The following is a 16,841-nucleotide window of genomic DNA, read 5'->3' as shown; positions in this document are numbered from 1 at the left end:
AGACTCTGGCATCAGTGAATATTGCTCAGGAGCTAGTGTCAATAACCACAGCTGTCGGTTAATTTGATGGTGTTTATTATAATCAATTAATAATCATGTTGATTAGAAACGAAATGTTACGGGTTGCATTAGCTCTAGTTGGTTACACATTGTTGCATGGGGACAGTTTGTTTATCGCAATGCCTTTCCCTTCCAATCCAATCCTAAATTTGACCACCACAGTGGATCTTAACTGACTCGACAAGAAATTCTGTGACAAAAAGTGATTCTGTTGTATGATGATTGCCAAGAGATGCTTTGCCATTTCTCCTCAATGAATGTGACTTGTTCAACTTTTTGTGTAATTGTCTGGCAGGACTGGATAGAGCATCAGAACACGAGTCTTCATATTGAGAGCTGTCGGCGTCTCAGGAATCAGTAAGTTCAAAGTGGATACTTGTGGAAAGGTTGTAGAGCGTGGTAATGTTTGCACAAGATGTTCCAACTGTCGGTGGCTACATGTGGAATTTCTCTGTGTTGGTTACATTTGTAATGGTGGTCACCTGCTGTCTGTCTGCAGATATCCTGAATGGAATGTGGAAACTCTTAGCGTCTCCAGGTAACGACCTTGTGAACTTTGGTTTCTTTGTCATTTTTACAGCTTTTGTCATGCTGTCAGGTATTTCCTTTGCTGAATACTTTGGGTATTCCTAACTATTTCTTACCACCTTATCTTAGAAATGAGCCCAAACCGTCTGTGGAACACCGCAGTCCTAAGCGCCATTCCAACTCCCGGTCTGATTCTTGGACCAGATCTCCTAGTCCAAGACGGCATCATGGATCCGCCGGCCACCGGCCTCGTTCCCGCTCCAGAAGCCCAGCCAAGTACCGGCGCTCCCGGAGCCGCTCTCCTCGGAGGTCGTCACGCTCCAGCCCCAGCTCCCACAGCCGCAGGCGCTCCCGCTCCCCTCCGTCCCGCCGCTCCAGGTCCCCCTCGCCACGGAACTACGGCAGGCGCTCTCCACCCCGCTCTGGTCACAGGGCGAACCCCCGGAGGCCCAGTCCCCATCGGCGCCAGAGGTCCAGCAGCAGTGAAAGATTGGCCAAGAAGCTCATTGAATCTTCTGGTAAGAGCAGGAGTTCTTCACATCTCCCTAGCAGCAACTCTGCCTTTATTCATTACCCCCACCCCAAACTATATATTTCACCTGTCACCTATTGTATGCAGCTGCTACCAAGCCCCACTCACGTTGCATGTCATCCTCTACCCATTCTCTGCAGCTGGCTTGAACATCAAGGACAGCAGTGCGCTGGAGGCGGTGGTGAGTTCTCTAGCTCCAGCTCTACTGGCTGAATTGGCCAAGAAGAAGAGTGCTGCCGCCGCAGGCTCATCCTCCTCCTCCAGGGATGGTGGCCGCAAGCGGTCTCCTTCGCCTCCCCACAGGCACATGGCCTCCAAATCCAGCAGTTCATCCACATCCAACTTCTCCAAGGTATAGCATGCGGCATCGGCAACACTCACCACATTACAACATTAGGTTGTTCTTTTTGTAATTCTCTGCAGCGGTTTGATGGTAATGTGTGATACTTCATGTCTTTGAATCCTAAGAGAAAGGCTGGTCCTGGGACGGCTTGCCTCCTCCGGTTCAAAGGAGTGCCCTACGAAACTACCCACCAGGAGCTTGTAGAGGCCATCCAGCCTTTTGGGAAGATAAACAATGCTTTCCTGCTTAAGGCTATTGAAGAGGTATTAAATGAGAGTATTCAAGTTGTGTTATTAAGGACTTATTACAGTAACAGTATGCAATAATTTGCTGCTTTTTGAGGTATGTTTTTATCAGCAAATACTTTTGAAATCTTCAAATTAAATGTGATTGTATTGATTTGTAAACAATGCTTTGGTTGTCTGTTCCCAGGCCTCGGTGTGCATGGAGAGAGAGGAGGATGCCAGAGACTTGGCCAACTGCAAGAACCTGATGATCCATGGCAGGTTCATCAGCATCTGCAGGGAGGAGGTATGGAAAGGTTCCCTAACTTCTGCACTCTGCCCACCCTTCCAACACTTGGCCTTTAAGTTTCATGCACTTGTGTCTCCACTTCTAGGACCTTACGGATCCCAGAGCACGACTTCCTACTAGAGACGAGAGGAAGGTTATGGTCGTTAAAAGGTTTGTACTCTATTAAAAACAAAAAGAAAGAAGCATATTTTTAAAATGATTTTTGACTCTCATGGTCCTAATGCCTGTGTTGTTTCTCTTACAGAAAAGACAGAGCACCATCCCCAGCATATAAGCCATTTCAGTACCCTGGTACCTCCTTTAAAGGTAAAGGTCCCTGGAATGCAACTAAATCTGCTATGATCCCAGGAAAAGGGGGACAGACAGCGATATCTTACCAGACTTTAGCTGGGCAAAGAGCTGGGCAAAGAGCTGGGCAAACTTTAACTAAAGCAGGCCAAAAATCTAAGCAAACCGTTACTAAAGCAGGCCAAAAAGCTGGGCAGAATCAAGGGAAAGCAGGCCAGAACCCAGGAAAAGTGGGCAAGAATCAGGGAAAACCAGGCAAACCCTCAGCTAAACCAGGCCAGACCACGGCTAAGCCGTCTCAGACCACAACAAAGGCCGGCCAAACTCCAGCGGTCAAGACTACTAAAGCTGAACCTCCACTTAAAACCCCAGGTGAGCCATAGCTTTATAGCATAAACTTGTTTACCTGTTGTTTATCTCTGTGTGTCAAAATTAATCACTATATTTTTCACATAGAAACACCAGCTGGCAAGAAAGTTGTCAAAAAGGTAAGCAATTTTTAATCCGCTGCATTACTGAACTTTTTATGTGCATGTATAAAGCAAGAATGCATTGTATGACACTGCCATGATCTCTTCTGTCAGGAAATCCCATGGCGGAAGAACGTGGTTCAAGTATCTGGCCTGCCTTCGAGTGGGCCCATAGAAGAACTGCTTGTGGACTTGGCTAAACCACATGGCTGCATCACTATCCCTGTCATTGCTGTCATGCAGGGAAAGGTATACACACACACACACACACACACACACACACACACACACACACACAAACACAAGCTAAGAGCCATGCAGGTCAGAGGGATGAACCCAAATCTGTCCCTCTGTGATGTTGCATGGCCGTGATGAATGATGTGTAGGCTTCTATGTTTTCCGTGATATAATAAACAAGGATGGAATCATACAGTGTGGTAATACAAACAGCTTCCTAGGATAGTTTTGAACGGAATAAAAAAGACAGTGACTTGGAACATGGTAGACCAAACAGGGTCACTGGGCAGCATTTGAATAAACTTTAATTCAATACTACTGGTTTACCGATTTGATAAAGGAAGATTCTCTCAACATGCTTCTGCATACATTTTTTTGTTCTTTCTTGTGTAAATGAAACTGTATTTGTTACCATGACTACAACTCACAACACAATTTATTATATGGCGTTCCTGAAGAACCACAGTAGCCTATTCCTTTGCTGAATTTATTTTGCATTTTTTTTTTGATTATACATACTATTGCTATAAACTATGAGTTAACTGAATACAGAATCTGAGAAAAAATGTAATACAATTCGGAGGAGTAAAAAAAAAACCTTTCATAGCTCATTAGATGTAGTGATTCTACTGATCAAAGCTTGTTAAGTGATATTTATTAGTAATCCCACTCTTGTTGATGTTCCTCAGGCATTCATTGAGATGCCCACTACGGAGGCTGCCGAGGCCATGGTCAAGGCCCACTCTGAGACTCCAGCCAAGATGGAGGACGCTCCGCTGACCATCTCAATGATGACCACACCCATCGACCTCAAATACACGGTTAGTAAAATGAGCTCTTCCAGCCTTTAGAAACGTACTTTAACTGACATACCCAAAGCTCTTGGATTCCATATACTTTTTATGCACGTATTGAAACCCAGTCTCTGAAATCTACTTCTGCCTTTGTTACAGGAATCAGTCTTCAGGGTTCTGATGGGTTTGGAAAAAAAAGACGTAAGTGTAAAGAACTAATGACTCTTAGACATGTATACAACATGCATATATGCAGTTATACAGGAGCGAACATGGTTTTTAGTCCTGTTATTTAAAGGACGACTACATTTTTCAGCCCTGGGGCCTTATTTTTTAGATATTTTTGAGTCCAAAGGTTAAAATGGGTCCAGCATTGAGTTAGAACACTAAACAATACAATCCTATGGAGCAAACGGACAAGTCCGTAACAAGAGAAAGGTAAACACTGACAGTCATTTTGTACAGTTTTTTTCCACAGATATTGAGATAAATGGACGCAGGTGTATCTAGGGATCCCTTCCAGGTTGTCAGATATATAAGATCTGAATATAATTATAACATATCATTATGTTTACGAGCCTGTCAGTGGCTTAAAAAAGCGGTTTACTTTGACGTGCATGCTTGCTCCATAGGATTCCAATGAATGGCCGTTATGTGGTTGCCGGTTTAAGTGTTGAAACTCAATATTGGACTGATTTTGATTTGAAGAATTTGGACCCAAAAATTATTAAAATAGGGCCCAGGTTGAAAAAGTCTCCCTTTTATTAAGAAAGGGTTCTCAGTGATGGACATCGTGGAAAAGTCTTTTTGAAGTTTCCATTTTCCCATTCCATAAAAATGAATGAAATTCAGTCAATTCATTGAAAGTTTTCAAAAAGTCATGAAATTTGATTTTATCGTTTGTAGGTCTAATGAAATTCATTGTGTTCCACGCTACACAAATATTGTGAAAAAAATGTGTGTGAATATCTGCAGTGTGATACGGTTTCCTCTATAATGTAATATTGTCTAATAATCCTATAAGAAATTTTAAAGGATGTTGTTTTTATGAAATAATTCATCCGAACAATTGGATGAACGTACGCAATTTTGTGTACTTGTAGGTTATGTGAATTGGAAATGTATTAAGGGTCCTTAAAATGTCATTTGAAATATTGTCAATAAAAACGGGGGATTCATCTTGTAATTAGTAGGCAAGTTTCAAGAGTTTCTGCTCGGTCTGCAAGTAACAGAGGGATAACAATGGGGGCTCTTGAGAAACTACAGTGTTGCATAGAGGACATTTATCTGTTTCTCACTAGTTTCTAAAGTCAAGAGGTTGCTAATGTTGCGATTGTGGAGTTTTCTTTTCAAATCCGTTTCTCTCTTGTCTGGGTCCATCCCATCACCTCAGGACATCGCCTCCCTGCCAACGCGTCTCCTGATCGTGTCGAATGTGGCCAACAGTCTCAGTGCTGTCACAGAGATCATGGAGCTCGTCAAGCGCTTCGGCGTCTACAAACTGGCCCTGCCTCTCAATAAAAGGGTATGTGCACAGAATTGACAATTGATGGAAAAGGATTACTGATTTTGCTTGGAGCCCGGCTATGGTTGCCAAGTCAACATGTTTGATTAGGTCACACACTTGATGTGAAACTGCTCTTTAACTTCAATACCAAAATGGAATTCAGACTGCTCCAGACAAGTTTTGAGAAGATATGTGTGCAAATAGCGTGTTACCAAGTCGTCTGTAAGAAGTGCTTGCAAATATAAGCAACAGTATGTAACAATTTTACTTTAAAACTAGATATACCGCATACAGTGCTTAATATGACTTCACATAAAGTGAGCGAATGAGCTTGACTTAAATTAAACTAGCAAATGAAAACACAATTTAAAAATATGTAAAATGAATTTCTACATGTTTTATTTAATTCTGTAAAGACTGACACATCCAATCTTAGCCAGCAAATTAAAATAAGAATTTACGGCAAAGTGTTTATTGGTCCCTTTGACAAAATACAAACGTAAGCATTTGTGTATATGATGGATTTGTTTTGTATGATATTTGATGCATCAGAGACAAAAGCAACTTTAGTGTGTTGCATCTGAAATGTAAACTACACCCCAAAGATCTATGGATTACCAAATGAAAAAAAGAATCCAATCAAAAATAGCTGTAGGAGCCATTGGGGTTTGTTTTAATTTAGTTTGGGACACTAGATGGCGCCCTACCTTAATTGGGCTCAGACAATATAGATGGGAATGTCGGGCAAGAAGACGTATTTCCGCTGGAAAACGTGTTGAAACCGGATGTCGTCACTCCTCTCCGGTCTCTGGTTGGTTAAACCTTGTTATCTGACCTGAACAGAAAATAAATAAATGAAAAACGATTTATTTGACACAGTGTAAACGTTTGATTAGCACGCTAGCTGTGTATTTTGGTCATATAGCTTCGTAAAAGTTCGGTTAACAAGTCACTTGTGTGTTAAGTTGTATGACTTCACCCACTTCCGGTTTCAATACGGTGTCAGTCAGTTGAGTATTGAGCCGTATAACTTCACAAAAATAATAAATAAATAAATAAAACGATCGTTTAAAGGTCAGGCGATCAACACAAGTTCTCAACGAAAAAGTAAAGGTCCTGCTATTAGGCAATGAAACGGAGTAAATCACCCACTTCCGGTTCAATACGTTTTCCAGCTTCAATACGTCTTCTTGCCCGACAGGGAGCATTCATGCAGATGTCAGGTGTTGCTTGACGGAGGGAGGAGCAGGTAGAGCGCCATCTAGTGTCCCAAACAAGATTAAAACATGAACCGCAATGGCTCCTACAATAGCCATTGTTGAATATAAATATCTCCCCATATTCATGGTGTTTGTGGTGTCTGCATGCTGACTCTTATTCTCTCTTCTCAGATAATTTTTGAGATGACCTCTGCTAAGGTTGCCAGAACTGTTTACACCCGCTTCAAGAAGTTTCCTTGTATCATCCAGAACAATCCCCTCACCTTCACTCTGGCTAGACCTCTGAAAGAGGAGGTATTTCAGTTTTTTTCTAAACATCTGTGACCTTAAGAGGAAATCTTTGCCTGTGCCAGTCTACCCCAAAACTCACTGCACTACTCTATCTTTATCTTACAGGTCAAAAAGAAGCAAGAAGTTAAGGGGTGAGTTTCTCCCTGTTTTATAACTCTGTATCCAGTTATATGGCTTTTAGTATTTCTTATACCTGCGAAATAGCTGAACTCTAAGGATTGTCAGAGGCTGCATCCATGCCTAGACTTGCATGCTGCTTCTGAAGTAACTAAACAAATGCACCAACAACTTATGCTTGACTTCTTCTAGTGACACACCAGGAGCCAAGTCTGGTGAAACAAGCAAGAAGGCTGCAGATGCAGCATCCGCTGGCCACGATGATGATGTCATTTTTGTACAGACATTCAGTGCTGGCACCTATAGTACAGTAGCGCATCCCATTGATTACGACCAATCAGTGACCCCTGATCCCGCTACAAGTCTGCCTGCCAGTGATGCTCTGCCTGATGTCATTCTGATAACCGCCCCTCCCAGTGATGATAGTTTGGCGGTGGCCGCTGATATCTCTGTAGCAACAGAACTTCCTTGTGACTCTGCAACTGAAGTGACCCCCGATGTCACTACCTCAGCACCCTCCGAGTCTGTTTCCACCTCTACTGTTAAGGACTCCCAGCCGGATGCCACACCTGCTCAAGACATCTCTACTGTTGTTGAGAGCCCAGAGGCCTTGGCTCATGCTGCAGGCATCACTGCTGCTGAGACTGACACCCAGGAGCTCGCCCAAGAGGAAGACCTTTCAAAGGAAACCGCTGCCGAAGAGTCCTCACACACAGAGGAAGCAGCACCCGTGACCACGCCAGTCACAAAGGACGTTGAGCCACACCAAGACAATCAGGAGGACGCAGAAACCTCCTCCAGTGCTGAACCAATGGATGTGCCTATGCAACAGGGAGAACCTGAGGAAGAGCCTGCCCTGGAGGAACAGGGCACTGGCGCTACCTGCAACAGCCCAGAGAGTATAACGGCTGCAGCCTCCTCTTCAGTAGCCATGGAGACACCGGAAATCTCTACTGAAGAAGAAAAACAGGGTAGTGAGGTTAAGGAGGACTGTGCCGAACCACAGTCAAGCAAAGATGAGGAGTTAACCAATCCAGAGGAGGAGCCCCCATGTGGTTCTGCCAGCTCCTTCAATCCGCCGCCAGCTGAGGGGTCCAGCACTCTTCCAGGGGAGAAATCAGCGGCGGTGAACCCAGGGTTACCTGATGGCAGCCCGGCGTTGGACTTCCCGCCTGTCACCCAGGAGATCCTGAGAGCTTTGGAGGCAGCCGTGCACCAGTGTCGCATGCAGTCCTCCTTGAGGCGGGCGGAGGAGGAGGCCAAACAGAAACAAGCGGAAGCAGAGAAGAAGAACTCTGACAATACGTCATCTACCACGAGCAAACCTGCCGCTAAACCAGCTACTGCAAGCAAACCTGCCGCTAAACCAACTACCGCAAGCAAACCTGCTGCTAAACCAGCTACCGCAAACACACCTGTTGCTAAACCAGCTACCCCAAGCAAACCTGCCGCTAAACCAAGTCCACAGGAAAAGAAAGCATCAACGACGAAGGACCTAAAGAAGCCTCAGACTTCTACCTCAGATGGAGGTAAAGGTCGAGGACGAAAAGACTCCACTCCAGAGAGAGACTCCAGGCACCGGAGCAGGAGCAGGGCAGGGTCTGATGAAGAGCAGCTGCCCGTCTCTAGAAGAGGAGGATCGTCCAGCTCTTCATCCTCCCGCAGAAGCAGGCAGGACAGCAGCCCAGCCACCAGGACCGGCAGAGGACACGAGGAAGACGGCAGGCACAAGGTAAGGGTTCAAAATCTGGAATGTTTTATAAACTAAATTTTAAAAAAAGTACACGTACATCTTAGCATTAACATTGGTGGTACCTATGGGGAGCAGGAACAGAGAGTAGGAGAAGAGATTTAATTTGAAGTGTTGCCAAACTTAATCTTTTCCCCCCCATTGTTTCACAGAGCCACAGCACTACTAGAAGCACACGCTCATTGAGTAGCGGCAAAGACAAGCAGGAACAGGTGAGGCTTTGACATTGCTTATTTTACTGTTAATGAGAACAAAGGAGATGGTGAATTGTAAATGGCTGTAAAAAAATCTGTTTATGGGCATCTCAAGCCCCAAGTTTAATGCTAAAGTTGACTTGATGTACAGGGTTGCAGAAGGCGCATACAGTTAAAGTACTGATTGTAAGAGTTCTGATTAGTAGCTGTAGAGATATGAAATTAGACCATGTGACTGCACATTAGTTGATGTTTCCAGTGCTAATCTGCATTTCACATGTTGAATGGATAAGGAATGGAATGGACTTGTCCCTAAGTGTGACAGTGAATGTTATGCCCTTTCAGGTTGCTGTGGAGCAGGAGGAGGAGGAGGAGGAGAAGGAGGAGGAGGAGGTGGTGGATTTCCCCTTTAACATGGATGAGTTTGTGACTGTGGACGAGATCAGTGATGATGTGGAAGAGGAGGCAGCTCTAGTTTCTGAGCAAATCTCGATGCGAAAGAGGTCCCGGGACTCCCCCCAAACCGTTTCCAACTCCCCACCCCAGAAGAAGCCGGCCACGCCCTCCCAAAAGACTTCCACGCCAGCCAGCAAAGGGAAGCAGGCGAAGAAAGCCACTCCAAGAGCAACGTCGCGCAGCACTCGATCCAGTATGGCTGTGGAGTCAACCCAAGACTCAAAGGATGTGCCAGAGGCAGCGGTGGAACCTAATTCCTCCAAGTCAAACGGCGATGAAGCAGAAGATCAGAAGGACGACCTTCACAAGAATGGCACCTGTGGAGCTGTTGGTGCTGAGGACCAACAGGAGGCTGGAGAAGATACCACAGATGATGTGCTAACTGCAGAAACTGTAGCGAACTCGGACTCCTCGGAACAAGCACAAGAGGCTGAAGTAAAGACTAAGGAAAGCTCCCCTGCTCCGGCAGTGGCCGTGGTAGAAGAGGGCAATGTAGCTATAGAGAGTTCCAAAAGCATCGAGGTAGAAGACGTTCTTAAGGGTGAGACTGAGGTCGCTGTTAAAGGTGCCGATGCAGTGAAGGCTGATGAGCCAGCAGACACTGAACTGGCTGTTGGGAAGACTGACACCCCGACCTCAGACACCACAGAGGCTGTGAACCAGGAGGAGATTGGAGCTTCAGGGTCAGGCCAGCCCAACCCAAATGTGCTGGTCACGCTGGACGAGGTCAGCGAGGGTGAGGAAGACTTCCCTGATGACGCCGAAGAGGAGGAGCTCCTGAAGAGGCAGGCAGGGGAGGACCCCGAGGCGCTGGTGACTGTGGACGAGGTCGGGGAGGACGAGCCGGAGAATCCAGAAGACCAGGAGAAAGATCTGGAAGCTTTAGTCACTCTAGATGAAATTGTGGCAGATGAGGAGGATGATGATGGAGAAAGCAGCCTTCATCCAGAGACAGTCCCAGACAACCAGGAGGATGAATCAGGGGATACTTTTAATCCTGAGGTTAGTAGGCTGTTAACCCTGAGATATGGGTCTACGATTGCCTTTACACATCATGGTACATTTGACGTTTTACATATCGTGGGTTTGCCACAAATCGGCCATATGTTGGCCAAGGTTGGGAAGCTGAGATCTAATTTAGATAAGGGAATTTGTGTGTCTTTCTGCCTTTATCCTCTCACTCTTGGTTAATGGTTCACCTTGCCTCCTTTGCAGACTCTGGTGACGCTTGATGAGGCCCATGGAGACGACTGTGAGCTGGAGGATGAGGAGGAGACGAAGAAGAGCAGTGTGGAGGAGGATGCCACTGTGCCTTCAGACAGCATGGGTGAGTACAGCACGCTCAGTGAGTGGGAGAACCCCCCTGTGTCCACACAGCCATAGGCCTTATGGTAGACTGCAATGCTAAACATGGCAGATGGGTGACTCAAGATCTGCACTGTATTAAAAAGACAATTACGTTATTTACAAAAGCATAACTTAAAGTAACAGTATGCAACAATTATACTTTAAGATTAGGAGTAGGATAAGCAGTTTTGCCTTAAAATAACAGCTTGAAAAAAATTGGGGCGCTACAATGGCTTTTAATATGGAGAATCGCCTCCGTGCCATTGCCATACCAGGGTCCTTAGTCATATAACTGCTAAATGTAGAATTGCCTGACGCCGCCCGGCTTTCTACTGTCTGCCGAACTAGTAAGTAGCTTATTTGCTGTCTTGCTTTGTCTTGTGTTGCACTTGCTTGATGTTTGACTGTGTTAGGACAGTTGTTGAGTAACTAGTTTGTCATAATGTCAAAGTCAGCACATTTCAAGAGATTTTGTTAGTTTTAGCCGCTAGCATATCGTTAGCGAAAAGCAATTGATCCGGAAGGCTTCCTTAACGTTTCTTCTCCCTTGGAGATTGTTCTTATTTTCACTGTTACCATGGAAATGCACAGTGAGCAAATTTGAGCAAGTATTCAGATTTGATATTATCTGTGACAAAAAAAAGCCTGTTGGTTTTGCTATGATAGGGATGAGGACTATAAGGACTGGACCACAGCCTCCTCTGTGAAGTCCCTGTGCTGGGAACAGACTAAAGACCTGAATATTCAGTATTTACTGACAAAACTGTTGAATTGTATTCAGTTACTGAAGTGTAACTGTGAAGTGCTCTAAAGACCAATATTAAAGTGCGTGTTCATGTTCCCTCTGAATCCAGCTGAGCCCCCCATGTCCCCTGGGATAGAGGAGGTGGGGAGGATGAGCTTTGTCACTGTGGACGAGGTGGGGGGGGAGGAGGAGGAGGAAGAGCAGCAGGAGCAGCCGCAACAACCAGCTGTGGAGGAAGAGGAGCAGGAAGAAGAAGTCGTCAGCACAAAGAGGGGCGCCAGAGCCAAGAAGAGAGCACGGCAGACTCCAGGTGAGGTTTTACCCGAATAATCCTCTCAGCTGTGGGAGCGTTGTGTCCTAACCGATGCAATCCCAATTTCATATGAATTGGATGCAAATTGAAGTTCTCCTTTCAACCTTCAATTCTGAACTCATTTTGTCCCCTGTTTACTTAGTGAGGAAGTCAACACGTGGAAAGAGGGGTGCAAAGCCTAAAGAAGAGGAGGTGGAGGAGTCGCAGGAGAGTTCAGAGAAGACCCCTGCGCTCGCCCAGGCGGAGGAGGTGTGCTCAGCCACGGACCCTCAGGAGAAGGAGCCCAAACCAGCTCCTTTGTCCTGTGAGACCCAGAACACAGATGCCTCATCCAACTCCAAGGAGTCAAAAGAGGAGGGGACGCCGTGTGGTCAGGAGAACAAGGGTGTCCTCCAGGAGGTCGAGGGAGAGGTCACTGAGGTCGCCGTAGAAGACACCCAGGGCTCCTCAGCAAAACCGGAAATGGCTGTTACCAAGGAGGACAGTGTAGATATGCAAGCTCCCGTCAAGGGTAAGATGTCCTGTGTTTTTTGTTTCAACTCTTCAGTGTCCCTGATTACGAGCTGGTGTGTTGAGTAGTCAGTCAGAAGCCAGTTGGTGCCCTCTTGAGTACCTGAACGCTGGATTGTAGACGGTGATGAGAAGTGAGAAACTTAGTTTCCTAGCGGTTGGCTGTTGAAACTCATTAGCTTGTTGTCCTGTTCATCCAGCGGACTCAAAGCAGAGGAGGGAGGAGGAGGTGAAGGCAGAGCCAGAGGCCAAGAGGTCCCGCTCTGCATCACCTGCGAACGCAGATGTCATCATTCCTCCTTTCAAGCCTGACACCCCAGTCGGTAGGAAACACACACACACAAACAGGGCAGGGTCAAATCTCTGTTGAGCTTGTCTTTGTTTCCTGGGATACTGTCCTGTTCTGTCCTGTTCTGCTCTGTGTTGGTGCTCTGTGCATGTGCTCTGGTGTTAACTGTGTTCATCTACAGGGGTGGACTTCGTGGTGCCTAAGACGGGCTTCTTCTGTAAGCTGTGTTCACTCTTCTATGGCAGTGAAGACACGGCCAAGAGGAGCCACTGCAGCACTCTGCGCCACTACCAGAACATGGAGGTACTTTGACAACTCTTTCATTTAGATTGCTTTTACTGTAGCAGTAATAAGAACTGAAGAAGTGTGTTACATAAGGATGGTTTCAGTGTAGTGCTGACATTGTTCCACTGCATTAGAGTTTGGTGATCGATTTTTCAGTTGACGTATGCTGTGGTACGTAGGCGATTTAATGAAGTCATTTTCTGTGTTTTTCTCTTGTCTTTTCACCTTTCAAGAAATATTACCAGAAACTGAAATCTCAGCAGAAGATGAGCAACTCCAAACAGACGTCCCGCCCTGGGTCTACATCCGAATGATTTTCTAATTCACCCACTATTGGCAACATTTTATTGTTATTAATTTGTCAGTTGTGTGGGTCCAATACTATTTTGATGTACATTTCGTTTATTTTAAGAAGAATGACCACTGTTAAATGTAAAGTCATATGAAAACTAATGACATGAATGGAGATGTCTAATAAAATAAAATGTTTTATTTAGACCTCATACGTCTTGTGTCTTACAAATCCTCAGTTAACCAGATTCTATACATGCAATACAAAACCATAATTTTGCAGTAAAAAAAAAAAAAAAAAAAAACTTGAGCGCTTGTGTAATGCCTCATAGTATACACCACTGAAACACCACTACAAATTAATCATTCACTAATTTTTCAGAATACATTTGCACAATAGCCCATATAGCGTAAGCCCAGTTTTGAATACGTCTCAATTCTAGTTGAAGATCATTAAGACCATTTCACACTGTAGGATGGAAAACTACAAGTGGTTTACAGTCAGGTGTCTGTTTATTTAACCAGAGCGTTTGACATATTTAGAATATGTGCAATTTTGTGTGGGAGTTACGTCCTGTGTTGAATTGGGTGTAAATACTGAATTTTGCATTAATATATACACTACCGTTCAAAAGTTTGGGGTCACCCAGACAACTTCATGTTTTCCATGAAAACTCACACTTGTATTTATCAAATGAGTTGCAAAATGAATAGAAAATAGTCAAGACATTGACAAGGTTGGAAATAATGATTTTATTTGAAATATTAATAAAGTTGTTCAAACTTTGCTTTTGTCAAAAAAGGCTCCATTTGCAGCAATTAAAACATTGGAGACCTTTGGCATTCTAGCTGTTAATTTGTTGAGGTAGTCTGTAGAAATTTCACCCCACGCTTCCTGAAGCACCTCCCACGAGTTGGATTGGCTTGATGGGCACTTCTTGCGTACCACACGGCCAAGCTGCTCCCACAACAGCTCAAAGGGGTTGAGATCTGGTGACTTCGCTGGCCACTCCATTTCAGACAGCATACGAGCTGCCTGCTTCTTCCCTATATAGTTCTTGCATAATTTGGAGGTGCGCTTTGGGTCATTGTTCTGTTGTAGGAGGAAATTGTCTCCAATCAAGCGCTGTCCACAGGGTATGGCATGGCGTTGCAAAATGGCTTCTCTATTTAAAATCCCTTTTACCTTGTACAAATCTCCCACTTTACCAGCACCAAAGCAGCCCCAGACCATCACATTACCTCCATCATGCTTGACAGATGGCGTCAGACACTCTTCCAGCATCTTTTCACCTGTTCTGCGTCTAACAAATGTTCTTCGGTATGATCCAAACACCTCAAACTTTAAATTCGTCCAGAACTTAACATTTTACAATCTTCCTCTGTCCAATGTCTGTGTTCTTTTGCCCATATCAATTTTTTCTTTTTATTGTCCAGTCTCAGATATAGCTTTTTCTTTGCCACTCTGCCTATAAGGCCAGCATCCCAGAGTCGCTTCTTCACTGTAGAAGGTGACACTGGCGTTTTGCGGGTACCATTTAAAAAGCTGCCAGTTGAGGACCTGTGAGGCGTCTATTTCTTAAACTAGACAGTCTAATATACTTAGCTTCTTGCTGAGTTGTGCACCTCGGCCTCCCACTTCTCTTCCTACTCTGTTTAGAGCCCGTTCTGCTGTTCTCTGAAGAGAGTAGTACACACCGTTGTAGGAAAAGTTCAGTTTCTTCGCAATTTCTCACATGGAATAGCCTTCATTTCTAAGAACAAGAATAGACTGGCGAGTTTCACATGAAAGTTATCTTTTTTATCTTATATTTAATTAAAAAACTGATATTTCCACCTAGAATAGTCATTTACCACATTAACAATGTATAGAGTGTATTTCTGATTAATTTAATGTCATCTTCTTTGAAAAAAACTGTGCTTTTCTTTGAAAAATAATTTCTAAGTGACCCCAAACTTTTGAACTGTGGTGTATGCCACTGTTAACCCTGCATGTAATATAAGCTTGTTGGGTGTCCACTACATGTAATATAACTAGTTAGTGTTGTAATAATAACTGAAGGTCCACTGATGGCTTGATTAATGGAATTTTTTACCTAACATACAAGTTACTTAAGTTGCAGCTTATTTAAGTTGTAGCTGCAAAGTGTATGATTTCATTGGGATACCTCATTTGGACCAGTAGTTGACTGTAGTTAAGGCTACTTATGATGGAAGCCAATCCAACCCAGTGAAGGAGCAGCAGACCTTAAAGGTGGGGTCTGTGATTCTAATCCAATAAAATATTGTTTCTCGCAGGTCTCTAACTGTGCATTGTGCAACTGTGTGTGCGCCAAAAAAAACTGGTGTTCTAACACAGTCCAGGCTCTTAATGGGAGACAGAGTGGTCCATAACCAGCCATAAACAACTCCAGACAATCAACATGTCGTTCCGGAGCATGGAAGGGAGGGATGTATTCTCATCGCAGTTGTGGTCAAATATCATCAGCCAGAATTGTGGAATCATCATAGAAATCAATACTAACTAATCACTTGAATCAATACTAACTAATCACTTAAAGATGATTTCCAAGCCTGGAGGTTGGATCAGGTGGTCATATATTATTATGAAAGGTTAATATGACTCCCTCCACCCTCTCTGGTGATGACACACTGGTTACTGTCTGCCCTCTCAGATTTAGCGGCCTATTTAAATAATTACCCCTATTGGCCGTCATCTTTTCTTTTAATACTCTTATACCCAGCGTGCTGCTTGTCCTGTACTTCCAGTCAGGGGCCTCCCCCCAGGAGAAAGCACACTATTAATAGGATGGGAATTTCCTCATGGCCAACATTACTCCATGGGTGCTAATCTGCACTCCTTCCCTAGCAAAGGCCATTGAGTAACCGCAAAGAAGCATTACTTTAATGTTCTTGTGGTAAGTACATTGTTAATAATACTGAGAAACCAGTATAATTCACTATTGCTCTATCTAGGTTTGTTTGATATTTGTCAGATGGTCATCCAGATAATTTTCCCATTGTGTATGACAGACTTGATGGGCAGACGGGTCTATTTATGTGAATAACGCTATGTATTTTGCTCTATATTAGGAGGACAATTATAGACTGCTGCCTCTCAGGAATGTTTTGTAACTAATGTTATGTAACTAGACAAGTCAAAACAATGCTAAGTTCTTGAATTGACGACATTCCATGTTCCACACAGGCTTCTGAAACATCTTACACAGTGGCTGTAACTATGACCTAAATATTATCTCTGTCATGTGATGCAGTAATGCCCTCAGCAAGTGGACTACCATGGTTTAATCAGAGTTAGAGACTGAGACAGAGATTTGTTGTGGTCTGCTGACTCCATGCTTCCTCCTTTACTAAACATTCGACTTGTATCTTAAAATGTGAGCTGTAAGGACCTGATACACCGTGAGCTGTAAGGACCTGTTCCACCGTGAGCTGTAATGACCAGATACACCGTGAGCTGTAAGGACCTGTTCCACCGTGAGCTGTAATGACCAGATACACCGTGAGCTGTAAGGACCTGTTCCACCGTGAGCTGTAAGGACCTGTTCCACCGTGAGGTGTAAGGACCTGATACACCGTGAGCTGTAAGGACCCGTTCCACCGTGAGCTGTAAGGACCTGTTCCACTGTGAGCTGTAAGGATCTTCCTGCCTGGATTGGTGCTCCCCCCGGGGGCACTCATTTCTTCCAGTGGGAGCAAGACGGTGCCTCCAAGCAGTT

At 44.5% G+C, this 16,841-nt stretch overlaps 1 protein-coding gene across 3 annotated transcripts in view; it reads left to right on the top strand.

Annotated features, from left to right (window-relative positions):
- The window catches only part of znf638 (zinc finger protein 638), a 32,494-nt gene extending 19,199 nt beyond the window's left edge, over window positions 1-13,295 (top strand). For all 3 annotated transcript variants that reach the window (XM_080838907.1, XM_080838908.1, XM_080838909.1), the window contains 24 exons: window positions 356-417; window positions 560-598; window positions 718-1,106; window positions 1,261-1,472; window positions 1,589-1,726; window positions 1,896-1,994; window positions 2,083-2,147; window positions 2,242-2,657; window positions 2,742-2,773; window positions 2,870-3,004; window positions 3,682-3,813; window positions 3,946-3,987; window positions 5,180-5,311; window positions 6,685-6,807; window positions 6,910-6,935; window positions 7,114-8,653; window positions 8,824-8,883; window positions 9,211-10,323; window positions 10,537-10,648; window positions 11,523-11,723; window positions 11,869-12,237; window positions 12,437-12,559; window positions 12,707-12,828; window positions 13,044-13,295. In XM_080838907.1, the coding sequence (XP_080695033.1) occupies window positions 356-417; window positions 560-598; window positions 718-1,106; window positions 1,261-1,472; window positions 1,589-1,726; window positions 1,896-1,994; window positions 2,083-2,147; window positions 2,242-2,657; window positions 2,742-2,773; window positions 2,870-3,004; window positions 3,682-3,813; window positions 3,946-3,987; window positions 5,180-5,311; window positions 6,685-6,807; window positions 6,910-6,935; window positions 7,114-8,653; window positions 8,824-8,883; window positions 9,211-10,323; window positions 10,537-10,648; window positions 11,523-11,723; window positions 11,869-12,237; window positions 12,437-12,559; window positions 12,707-12,828; window positions 13,044-13,124 (5,763 nt within the window). In that variant the 3' untranslated portion in view covers window positions 13,125-13,295. The remainder of the gene's footprint in view (window positions 1-355; window positions 418-559; window positions 599-717; window positions 1,107-1,260; window positions 1,473-1,588; window positions 1,727-1,895; window positions 1,995-2,082; window positions 2,148-2,241; window positions 2,658-2,741; window positions 2,774-2,869; window positions 3,005-3,681; window positions 3,814-3,945; window positions 3,988-5,179; window positions 5,312-6,684; window positions 6,808-6,909; window positions 6,936-7,113; window positions 8,654-8,823; window positions 8,884-9,210; window positions 10,324-10,536; window positions 10,649-11,522; window positions 11,724-11,868; window positions 12,238-12,436; window positions 12,560-12,706; window positions 12,829-13,043) is intronic.
- Window positions 13,296-16,841: the final 3,546 nt, after the last annotated feature.

Source organism: Sprattus sprattus (genome assembly GCF_963457725.1).
Source record: "Sprattus sprattus genome assembly, chromosome: 5".
In the NCBI taxonomy this organism is placed as follows: Eukaryota; Metazoa; Chordata; class Actinopteri; order Clupeiformes; family Clupeidae; genus Sprattus; species Sprattus sprattus.
The sequence above is the reverse complement of the archived record's forward strand: the minus strand, read 5'-3'. Positions and strand labels throughout refer to the sequence as shown.